The sequence below is a fragment of the Anabrus simplex genome, chromosome 1 (assembly GCF_040414725.1).
Source record: "Anabrus simplex isolate iqAnaSimp1 chromosome 1, ASM4041472v1, whole genome shotgun sequence".
NCBI lineage: Eukaryota > Metazoa > Arthropoda > Insecta > Orthoptera > Tettigoniidae > Anabrus > Anabrus simplex.
The window spans coordinates 255,894,669-255,907,536 of NC_090265.1; the positions used below are offsets into that span (position 1 = coordinate 255,894,669).

General features: G+C 34.8%; 1 protein-coding gene across 5 annotated transcripts in view; it reads right to left on the minus strand.

The window, feature by feature from the left end:
* Nucleotides 1–7,308: 7,308 nt before the first annotated feature.
* Nucleotides 7,309–12,868, minus strand: part of LOC136886505 (leucine zipper putative tumor suppressor 2 homolog) — a 791,346-nt gene continuing 785,786 nt past the window's right edge. For all 5 annotated transcript variants that reach the window (XM_068231046.1, XM_067159329.2, XM_067159335.2 and 2 more), the window contains one exon: nucleotides 7,309–8,677. In XM_068231046.1, the coding sequence (XP_068087147.1) occupies nucleotides 8,180–8,677 (498 nt within the window). In that variant the 3' untranslated portion in view covers nucleotides 7,309–8,179. The remainder of the gene's footprint in view (nucleotides 8,678–12,868) is intronic.

Consider the following 12,868-nt stretch of genomic DNA (forward strand, 5'->3'; position numbering starts at 1 on the left):
CTGAAGGTTGTATGGTCTTAGGCAAGGTAGATGCTGCATACAGGAAAATCAAAGAAACCTTTGGAGAAGGAAAACTAGGTGTATGAATATTACGAGCTGATGGAAACCACTTCTAGGTGACAAAGCCAAAAGGTAGCATGAACATATCCAGCAGTCGTATCAAGGTAAATAAGTAGATGAAATGGTCGTGGAATAAGAAGAGGCAGTTGAAGCTGATGAAATTTCGAGGTCAGAATTCGACAGAGCTTTGAGAGACCTAAATAGGAACAAGGCTCATGGAATTGATTATATACCCTCCGAATTACTAAATGCCTTAGGAGAAACCAGAATGGTGAGGTTATTCCGTTTAGTGTGTACAGGAGAATTCCCATCGTATCTTCAGCAGAATGTGCTTTTACCTATTCATAAGAAAGCGGTTGCTGATAAGTGTAAAAACTTCTGCATCATTACTTTAGTATCTCATGCCTACAACATTTTAATACGTATTGTATACAGAATAATGGAATGGCAGGTTGAAACTGAGTTGGGAGAAGATCAATTTGGTTTCAGAAAAAATGTAGGAACACGTGAAGCAATCTTGTCTTAACGTCTGATTTTCCTGAAAATAAGTGAGCTTTGTATTGCTGCGGTCGCTTGTATTGCATCCCATGGATACTACTTCGAACATCTTTGGTTACATTGGCAAAATGAATGTCAGAGTAAAGTAATCTTGTGTACTAACTGCGCAATGGAATATTGTGTACCAAATGGCCAATTGCATACTCGCCGTCTTATTCCGGGCATATATTGATACAGGCCTCTATTCTTCCTTTTCCTGTTAGGAATTACCTCCTGAAATCTTTCTCTGTAGTTTAAGTTCACTCTGTATACATGAGCAGCAAGGTAGTCCTAGCCAATCTTAAGATGTCAATCAAGACTTGTTTTCTTTCATTTAATATGGTGATATTTAAAATATTTTCTAAGTGTTGTCTTCAGAATTGTTCATAGTTGATTTACCATATTTTTAAAATGATTTTAACTAACATTAGATATGAATGTTATTTGAAATACAGTAGTTTGGTGCTCTTATTCTGCAGCATCGTTTCCCATAATTCCACTGTATGTGGTCCACAATCTATTCAGTTTATACTTTATATGTACTGATATACAGATTGTGAGATAAATCTTTTAATAATTTCTATCATTACAATCAGTTCATCAACACAGGCCAAACAATTTGTCTGCTGATTATTATTTAACTTGTTTGTTGGTTAATACTTTTCATTGAGTGGTATATGTAAATGAACACCAGTTATGAAAAATTACAACCCCTCTATGAAACTGGTACTTTGAAATAACTGGATAATACTATAATGATTTGGAACTTTGTCTATCAGGAGTTTTTTAATGTGCCATCAAGTTTTCTGTCGCTTAATCACCATTAAATGCCAAATACCACAGCCGGAATTAAACCTATCTTGGAAACCAAAGGTTAATGGCTAACCAACTTTGTTATTATGGCCAACCAACTGCAATGTGATTTTTAATGAGAAAATGTAGAAAAACTTAATTTTGAACAGGAATTAATAGTATCAACAGAAAGTCTTCTGTGATGCCTATATAACACAAAACTCAGAAAATGTACTGTTTGACAAATCAATTTATTATCGACACTTAGATCAACAGATGTAGGTACAAACTGTATTTTCTCTTCATTTTATATCCAAAAGGTTGATGGAACATTCCAAGTTTTTTCTCATGAATACTACTATACTGTATAAGGCTACAACCATAAAGAATTATTAATTTAACATGAATTATTATCAATCCTCATTAAAAAGAGGAATTAAAAGGAACAGTCTGGATGATTGATGGCATAATCCATGAACCATTCCATTGCATAGCACTTACATAGTTCTATATTTTATTGTCTTTATCAACTTATCAGATGTAGATACAGTGTTAAGCATCACACCTTAGCACACAATATGTGTTACACTATACAGGCATGGCACATCCCATGTGAATTTATATTACTAAGATTATTACATTAGTATATATAAATATTATTAGTATAAAATAATAAATTATAAGTTATTTTTAACAAAAATCTCACTTCTTTGTCACTATTTAACTGATTCTGCAGTAGGATAGGAAGTTGAGCTAATGCAGTATAATTCTCAATTCAGATCTTGAAGAAGTTCTAGTTTCTTAATACCAGTTCTCTTAAATGACATAAAAATATAGGAAAAAAACTCCCCTCAGTTTGTAACAAAGCTTCAATTTAGTCTATCATCATGTAATTATTTATTCAGTTGAAAATTCAAAACTTATTGCAAGTTTTCAGAGATTATTACCAAGTGGAGATGCTTCCTCCAGTAGGAGATGAATTTTTATAACAACACTGAACACCGTAATTCTTGGACAGTCACAAGTCAAACTAGGAGAAATGAAGTGGAAAGCAATAGGTAATCAGCAACACAAAACGTAAAAGACATAAGTAAAAGCTTTGTGTCAATATTGTTATCTTTTATAAAGAATTAACTAAATATGAACAATTTGCTCTGCTGTAGCAAAGGCATTAGTAAAGAAAATTAAAGGCTTCTACCATTTCAGTTTGCATGATGCTGGAATGGTCCTTGAACATTGAGTAAGAAAGAATTTCTTGAGTCTCCCTTTTTGTTACAATACAGTTTTACTTAACTTTACATCTTAACATACCTTTTAAAAATATAACACACTAAGGAAGCGGCCAGGTGGGTAAAACCTCTTGACTATTTTTGCTAGGTTCTCACCGCTTTTGGATAAGCATGGTAAAGAACGCATATCTTCCCTAACCTGGGCATTTTCCTCCCTGTGTAGATTGGATATGGTCTAAAGGCTCCTCCTTGTCTATCATACTTTAACACCAGAGGGAGATTTTTCTTTAAGTATGGTCTAATACTACATTATTCTTTGGTTTGATGATGTTTTTAAAATTGTTCTATATAGAAATTGTCTTCAGTGATAAATGACCTAGTTTGTTCTAATGTAGTTATAAGATTAAACAACGTTTATAACATAGGTATTTGGTTGGTTCATAACATAAGTTTGAAGTTTGGAAAGCAGGGGTGAAAGAAGTGCTTATCTTTGCACTTCCATTATTAATATTTAAGAATATAACAGAGTACCCCAAATCACTGACACATTCTAAGAAGCCTGGAAGAGATACCATATACAGTAGTTATAAATATTTCCACCTCCATGAAGAATCTTGTTATCATATGCATGTTTTCAACAGCTGTGCACTTTCTCATGCTATATGTCCTTAGATGAATTTCTATTGACAGTATCATCAGTAAAAATTAGTACTTTAGTGCTATTATTTACACCTAAGACTAAAATACACCTTTCTACTTAATGAAATACATTTTGAAGTTTACAATGAAAATTCAGAGCCACTTCTGAGTAATTACATGGTAATCGCCTAGTGAAGTAATTCACATTCACATTCTGTTTAGTAAAACTTTTTATATGCAAATTTCATGAGTTTCAGGGTGTTTGGTATTTTACATCGTCGTTGTTGTGCTAAAACTGCGCATGTGACAATGCTCTTCCAATCTGTTACCTTCCTTAAGACTGGTCACACTTCCAAGGCACGTATTGATATGCAGTCCATCAGAACAATTTTTGTTGAGGTCATTTTCCTATGCTTATTCATAACGAGGTACATTAATAGCTCTCTTATAATCACATGTGTGAGCGTGATAGCTGTTGGCTTCTCACCAAGGCAGGCACGGTTCGAACCCGGCCAATGAATGTGGGATTTTTGAAATGAAAATTCTCGTCCCTGTGGTTCAGATTCTACGTAAAACTGGAGGTACCGTGACAATGATCATGGTATCAACAGTCACATAAAACTAAAAGCTTAGCTTAATCATATTTCTTGATAGCTTTTTACACAGTTGCGTGTATGCGGAAAACAGAAAAAGGTTTGACACCATTGGACGTGATGGAGAGAGCTGCAAAACTCGTTTTTGATAATAAAGAAGACGGCGATATTTCAGTTAGAAAAAAAGTCACCATAAAATAACCATGTGGCAAACTCCGGCTCAACGAAAACAACAACTGTGTTTAATTGTAAAAGGAAGATCTGTGGACTCCTGTTCAGAAGAAGATAACTTATTTTCTAAATTGCGGGTAAAAAAGGGGAGGAATGGATCCAGTGTGTGAAGTGTAAATAGTAGTAGCATTGGGTGTGTACTAAAAACAATCCATACTATATCTGTGCATGCATTTCAGTGGGCTTGGCAGACTGATATGTAATAGCAACTTCTGGCTCAGTGAGGAAAGCAACGGGAAACTACCTCACTCCTCATTTCCCTAGTACGCCTCTTCAGTGATGCCTAGGCCATTTATGACAGCTGATGGCAGAGCTGTTGAGGATCCAACCAGCCTTAGGGCTGAAGACTGAACATACATACATACATACATACATACATACATACATACATACTATATCTGTGTAGACTGTTCTAACGATGATGAAGACTCATATCGAGTGTTTCATCATATTACATGCACTGTTGCAACTTACCCCTCAAGCGGGGTATATTGCAACATGTGACGCTCATTTTTCAATTGTCATTTTGAGACACATTACTATTTTCAAATTATCTTTAAAATGATGTTTTCCATAGATAAAAATATAAAGTATCTGCCGATTGCTTTCAATTTCAATATGAATAAATTTTACCTTAACAAAAAAAAATGAATTCAAATTATTGTTGTAACATGACCCTGCTTCCTCTACAGACCATTCAAGGACAATTTGCACTCTTGAGTGTAAAAGATACAGATCGTACAACAATCCAGAATCTTTACAATAAATCTTATCTCTGACATACTTTTTTAAATAACATTTGCAAGACAAACCCATTTACCGTAAAAGAATGTGAATCATGTACGAGTCCTTCAAGAGGTGCCAGAAATGACTGAACAACAACAATGGCTAGTTTCAGCACATTCTTTCATAAGTTGGTAAGAAAACCTTTTGAAATAGGTAAATAAACAGTAGTATGGTTGGGTCAGCACCTCCACCTGCAAATGGTAATGAGAGCTGCTCGATTCATACATAGGTCGTTGGCTCTCTCTGTACAAGAATTTGATAATATTGTTTCTGACTTGTAGAGTCAATGAAGAATATACTAGAGATGCTCGTGAGCAGAGCATCCAATGTTCTCAGAAGTTAAGATAAGTGAAATCCAAGTTTCCAGTTGGGTGACCGTAGTCATTTAAGTCCTTTAAACCGGTTTCCTGACTTCAAGCTCGAGTGAAGTAGATAACATTTTAAAGTGAGTAAAATGTATCCTTACATTACAAGACATTCAGGTTTAAGATCAAATCACCTGATAATACTCATCAGGGATAGACTGAATCATATAAGGGTACTATAAAACCATATTAGGACTGATATCCGATGGGAAACAGTACATATGAAGAAATAATGAGTTTACTTTGGACATCCAATATCATTATGAAAGACGGATATAAGAAACGTTATCATAAATAAGTTTCCTTAAATAGTCTTAAAGTAAGTCAAAATGAAATATGAATGTTATATTTTGAAAAAAGTGAAGGAGGAGTATGATCGACAACTGTACGACCTTCCTGTGCCATCCTCTTAGACAGTGTTATAAATCTGTGGCTTGGTTCTAGAAGGGCCAATGTCATTTTTTATCGAAATTGAGATATTAACTGATACAAACGTTTTTTATCCTGGCTTGCAACATGTTAAAAGGGCCAATGTCTCTGCTAAGTACTAAACGAACAGTTAACGTTTAATTAAATAAGCCCTTGCCAATAATGTTAGATTACCAATAAAGATTAGAGACCTGGAAATGTACAAAGAATATGATAGAAAAAATTAGCGTTTAATAAGGTGACTTTCACAAAAAAAAAGTATAAAGTTATTTAAAGTTAGTTGTTGAAAAAAATAATTGGAAAACTATAAGCAAAACTTCAAATGCTCATAGCTCAAAGACAGGTTTTTTTTTTTGACATTGGCCCTTTTAGAACCAAGCCACTGATACCAGCAGCCATATAAAATCCAAGTTTGTTTGCTCTATCTCTAAAGATGTGTGGCATGTTCATTACAATTTACATACTGATATATCAAGATTGTAAGTCCTCAGTAATGCCGTAGAGTAATATTATACGTTTACGAAGTGTATACCATAGAATAGTTCTTCAGCACTTTGGATATTAAGCTTAACCCTTAAATGCACAATTTATTTTCAAAATGATGGTTTTTAATTCATTTTAGTGTCAGATACAATTTATTTATTTATTTATTTATTTATTTATTTATTTATTTATTTATTTATTTATTTACTTATTTATTTTATTTGGATAACTCAAAATATTTAAGAATTTTGAATGTTTTACGTACCGATAGATGCAAAGCTGTACGATTACTGTCACTACTGCCACACTTCAATCTTAGGGGTGTCCATGCTCACGAATTCTCTGAGGTAGACAACGTGTTATTTGTTTTACCTTAACTGTTTAAAGTTTACACTTCACTCCAGTAGCTGATTAAAAAGAAAAAAAATGATAAAAGATTGTTCACTTTTTAATACACTAGCGACCCTTACGAGTTTGTCTGCAACTTGTAAAATAATAAAGTATATTAAAAGCAAGTAAATTCTCCTTTGTAGATATGCAATGCTGTGCATTTAAGAGTTAAATAGGTACTTGCCAATTAAGAAATTCTTCGAGTTACATGAGCACATGAAGAGCAATAATTCCAGCGATTTTGTGCATAGGAAATATTGTACTAATAATAGAGACGAAATTGCATGTAACAGCATATTAAATTTGGTATAATTAGGACACTAGGCTTGTTATGAGGTGTTAAACAAAGAAAGCAGAAGGAGTGCACATTAATACTATGAACTTCACGCCTACAAAATGCAGCATTAATTATCTTCTATCTAAGATAAATGTCTGAACCATACAAAGGTCTCTCCAGGTCACTTTTGTTAATTACCAGGAAATCAAACATTAGTTTACTGCATCCAGACTGTACAGATGTACAACACTGTGAGGAGGCAGTCCTGTGCTAAACTTATATGGGGAGGATAATAGAAATTCCTCCCACAAAGGATACTGCTACTTATATAATTATAAATCTCTTATGCAAGAGAAAATCCAAAGTTTTGTGAAAGCAATGAGTAACTAGGAACTACTTTGATTCCAACAGCATATTCTCTAGTAGTCTATTACTGAAGCCAGATTGCGTGTGCACTAATTAAGGAGACTGTTCTCTCCACAATCATTTTAATAAGCATAGAAACAATTGTGATATGAAATGACCTCAGTATATGTTGATACTTGTACAGTAGCATCAGCTACAATATCATTTTCAAGTGAAGTGAGACTAAATTATTACAAAGAGCTCAACCTTGCAGTATAACACAATGAAGTTGTAAAATAATGCGCTCATTTACTATTCTTGGAGTCAGTAACAAAATAGAGTCATACAATAACTTCTTATATACGGAACTATTTTTAAAGCACCTTCACAGTCAGTACACTTCTAACAACAAGTGAAGAGTTTATGTCACTCATACTATGCAATCATCAACACCAAAAGTCCTGGATCTCAGCGTTTTGTGAAGATCCCTATCAATGACTAAATATCCACAAAACAAGACTGAACACTGTAGCTATACATTGCAGTTCCTGTACAATATTTCACAGCACATATGTCAACTAGTGAGCAACAAACTGCATCAACGTTTAATGAAAAGTCTCATCTTGACTACAGCACACCGAATAAGTAACTGTACAATACTCTACACTGTCACACCTATTTAATGGTGAGAAACTGGCTACACTAGCGTTTGGTGGTAGGCTCCATCTCAGAGGAATGCTTATTTCTGAGGCCGCCAGTATTTACTGCCCCTCGCTTCCCATAAAATGTTTCAAGGCACTCTGTCTACTTAAAACTGAGCAACCAACTTTATTGGAATTCGAAAAGGGGAAGAATCTTCTCCGAGCAGTCAGATATACCTATCATTAACAGAAAGATATACCACGACTCTTCAGCTCTATTCCACTGAGATCAGTAACGGGTTTCATTTCAATGGCAAGCAGCTTCAAGGCTACAACATACGATTCCATGACACTCCTCCTGTCAAATAATCAACAAGCTGTATCATAGCTCGATGGTATGTCCCATTTCAATAGCAGGGAGTTTCTTCTTAGGACAGCCGGATTTACTTTCCAGTTCCAGTTCCATAGTTAAACTCTCTATCTCTGCTTCCAAAGCCCGGGTCCTACGGAACATCTGAACATAGTTCAATTGCAACTGCCGCTGGTAACGTAGCACTTTCTCCTTTTCTTGTGCCCAAGTGAGACGCTCGCGTTCAAACTGTTCCCGCTCAGAGTTTCGTTCATGATGAAGAGTTTCTAACTCTGTCTGCAATGCGCTAACAGTGTCAGCATCACCCTGGTTCACCTTTGTACTGGCAGCACCAAGCTCTGACTTTAGTCGCTCAACTTCAGCTTGCGACGATGCTATCTCCTTTTCACGCTCACTCAGGAGAGTTTTCAAAGCTTCTATATCTGCTTCTTGCTGCTCCAACTCTGTCTTCATCTTACGATTTTGTCCCCTCAGCTGCAGAAGCTCATGGTCCTTTGTTGTCTGCTCTCCCTGCAATTATAAAAAAACATCTAGTAAGAATGACTGACTTTTAATCAATTTAGGGCAGGACAACAAGGGTCTTACTAATCTAATTGTAAAAATTTAACAGATGCTTTCTTTAATTTCTTAGTCTGTCGAAAATAATACAAGTTTAATGAAACACTAGAAAATACCATTAGAAAATGTGTGGAAAATAAAGCATTTAATAAATAGCATCATGGCGTGTTTCATTCCTGAACAAAACATTATCAAATCGTATCAAATCTTTATCATTAAAACAATACTGAAATATAAAATTCAGCAATCACATATTTTTTCTTGTTTCAATTTTGTGCATGCAAGCCTTACTTGAAACTGAATTGTAATTACTTTTAAAGAACGTATATTCAAAGTACACACTGAAGATATTTGTGGTTGTTGAAAAAGTACATCTCAAGAACTATATCCAGACTTTTAAAATAATCTGTGCCCCAAATTTGAAACAAAAATTTAGTCATGAATCCCCTCTATATCTGTAAATGAGCACATTACAGTACGAGGTACATATTGGTTCTGCTAAACGTATTATATCAAGAAGAATGTTGGACAAAATACACAAATATTTGATAATGAACTTATGGAGCGAACAATATTTCTATTTGATTAAAGCTGCCTTCTTCATTTTTGATTCTCTGTTTTTAATTTCCTCAATATGCAATTAAACTTGTCTTCAAATATGAATATTTTTCGTTATTTTGTTTTATCATAAAACTGTGTGCTCTATGAGATACTGTTTGTTATTGAAGTCACTACTTACTTTGTCACTGATATAACGATGATGGACACAAGTACTACAAATAGCTTTCAGTTATAAGGTTTGTTACTTCTGGAATTCTCACTTTAAGAATTATTAAAATACGCAGTTATATTTAAAAGTACTTGATTGTCCAACAATACTTTCATGTACACACTTCACAACTACCTTTAATATTTTGTCTGAACATTAAAAGAGAAGTTGTAATTGATATTTTCAGGTTCCCAAATAATATAGCGACTTAATTTAACAGTTCCTGCATGTGAATACGTTTCTGATATTATTTAAAGAATAAGAATATATCAAGGTTGCCTTTATTCACTTCTGAAAAAGTGGTTCTAGTTTCGTCTTTTACATTAACACAAAATTGTAAATTACAACAGGTATTAACATTACTTTTTCCAAGAATCACTTCATTACCCGATTGAAAGGCAACAAACATGTCTATTGCAAGTAAGGCATAATATAAAATAATCATTTACATGAATAATAAATTTGTGTCCAGTTCTTTGGCTGAATACTCAGCACTGTGGCCTTAGGTTCAGAGGGCCCCGGGTTTGACTGCCGGCTGGGTCAGATATTTTAATCTTAAATGGTTAATTCGTATGCCTTCGGGACTGGTTGTCTGTGCTTTCCCCATCATCCCTGTAACTCCTACATCACACACAAAACTATCCTCCACCCGAATAACACGCCATTTCCCATACACGGGAGATGCCTTCCACCCCCGTTGAATGGCCTGCCTTACAGAGGCAATTTTATTAAATGTATCACACGTAATTTTTATATTTATCCTTTAACATCTGATACAAAAATAAAGACAAATATTGCACTTGTCGTATTAGGATACTTTCCTCTTAAATTAAAAGCCTACACTGAATATTAATGACTCCAAGCAGACCAATATTTCACAAATGAGTGTGTCCCAAAGATTAAAAACAAGATAAGTTCTCACTAAATGTCTGTGGACAAAACGCGCAACAATCGCAGAATGCAAATTGGCTGATAGCTGACAGTTGGTAAAACTTTTCTAAATCCTAAAATTAATTTCATATATCATTCAAACCTGTTCATCCCCAGCTTTGAAACAGTTACAAGCAAGACTAGCCTTGCAATAAAACCAGTATGAGCAAATATAAATTCTCTAAGGTTTCTCACAGGCTATTGTTCTTGGTGGCAAATTTAAAAATATTATTTCTAGTCTGGACTTTTTTGGTTGTAATCTTCAGAGAGAGAGGAGAGAGGGAGATATGGGTTGCGGTTATGGGGCTTCTCCCGCTCCCTGAAGTACAGAACAACTTGACAAATTTAAACAGCACATATGGGTTTTCGAAAATTCAACCACCGCTCTGGGTGACTCAGACGGTCGAGGCGCTGGCCTTCTGACGCCATCTTGGCAGGTACGATCCTGGCTCAGTCCGGTGGTATTTGAAGGCGCTCAAATACATCAGACTAGTATACTAGTGTCGTAGATTTACTGGCATGTAAAATAAATCCTGCGGGACTAAATTCCGGCACCTCCGCGTCTCCGAAAGCCATAAAAGTAGTTAGTGGGACGTAAAAACAATAGAAAAATCAACCAATTATGAAACTACTATATCATGAAACAGAGCATTTGCGAAGTAGAACAACTGAATTTAACCATCAAATAAACTCGTGTCGCCGTATTCCTCGCGGTGGTGCAGTTCTTATCAAGCAACCTCCAATAGAGGCGAACTGCATGTAACTTTTCAACCAGATACCAGCCCTCCTCAAATCTCTGACAGTATAGCCTATTATTTTATTTTACTTTTGCTATTTGATTTACGTCGCACGAACTTATGGCGACGATGGCTAGGACAGGGCTGGGACCGGAAGTGATGCGACTGTGGACTTAATACACAGCCCAAGAATTTGCCTCGTATGAAAATGGGAAACCACCCGCTATCTCCCGAATTAAAGCTAACAGCTACACGTCTCGAAAAGTGTAGCGAACTAATTCGTCCTTAAATATTTCCCAACGGATAAAGTTAACAAATTTACTGAAAGAAAAATGACAGACAGTTCTTCTTCCGGGTTAAACCACGTTGTTACTTTCTGTACCTCCCGTACAGTTCGCCGACGTTTCGAATACACTGCAGTATTCTTTGTCAAGGCGACTGAAATGCCCCTACTCGATCCGAGGTACAGAAGGTAGAGAAAACAACACAGTTCTACCCGGGAGAAGAACTAAATATAGGAACGAAAAGTGTTTAATTTTTGTTAAATATATGATCTGTTGGTTTTTAATGTTTTAATACATTATTTACGCTCCAGGCCAAGTTATTAATTTTCATAATGGTCCGTCTGGACCTTTTATTGGCATCGTACAAATACAGAAAACATAATTGTTGAACTATTTAGCGTATTCACTTGAATGGTTAGAAGCTTAGCTATTTATGACAATTTTTGTCTTCAGTTCTTGACACATCTGTTCGTGTGGATCGTTTATCAAATATACTTAAAGAGTCTGAAAGACATTTTCTCAAAATCCTCTAGTATAGAATTCAAATAACCGACTCGTTTATGTAAACAAAATATTCAGTCTTTAACCTCCCAATATGTTTCGCGGATTCATGTTTCTAAATGAAAATGAATTATTTTAAAATATTTCATAATGATCAATAAAACAAATTATTTCAAAAGTTAGAATTTTCCTTAAGATTATATACATTCGTAAAACACTTGCCTGAGTCAGCCGATTACCAAAAGGCTAATCGCTGACTCAAAAGCACGAAAATAAAGGCTCTCAAGGAACAGCCCCAACATATGAAGAGATTCATTGACGCGGAAGGTTTAGGGAAACCCAACAAACGTGAGGGACCCTTTTCCAAATATAATCATTTTAGTTCGTTTTGTTTTTCCCTCCTAACGGGACATCTTTGCAGTAAATACATGGAGAAATTAAGAGAAGTTAGTATAAAATCGTATTTAGCTCTCGCTAGACTTAACATCGCTTTGGACTGCCAGTTAACTATGTCTAGTCAATATTGTAAATAGTGATAGTTTGATCGTGATATCGTGATTACTTATTCTAACATTCCAACACACTTACAAATTTTACAAAACCGCAATATAAAATATATCAGCTACAATAATATACGTTATTTTGTATATAGTTGTTAAGTTAGTGTTTATTGGAATGTGAGGATGAATTTATTTTAAACAGATTTTATGCAGCAATATACTTACGTAAGCAGATGTAATCAGGTAGTTAAATTTGCGGCACAATACATGTTATAATTATTGGCGTGCATGATTTATGAAATTGTCACCATTTTTTACTGAATATTTTTCTATGTGAGAAAAAGTGTAATTCTTTTCCATTTAAGAAAATACGTATTTATGAATATATTTAGGCCTATTATACAATCTCAAAAATATACGGA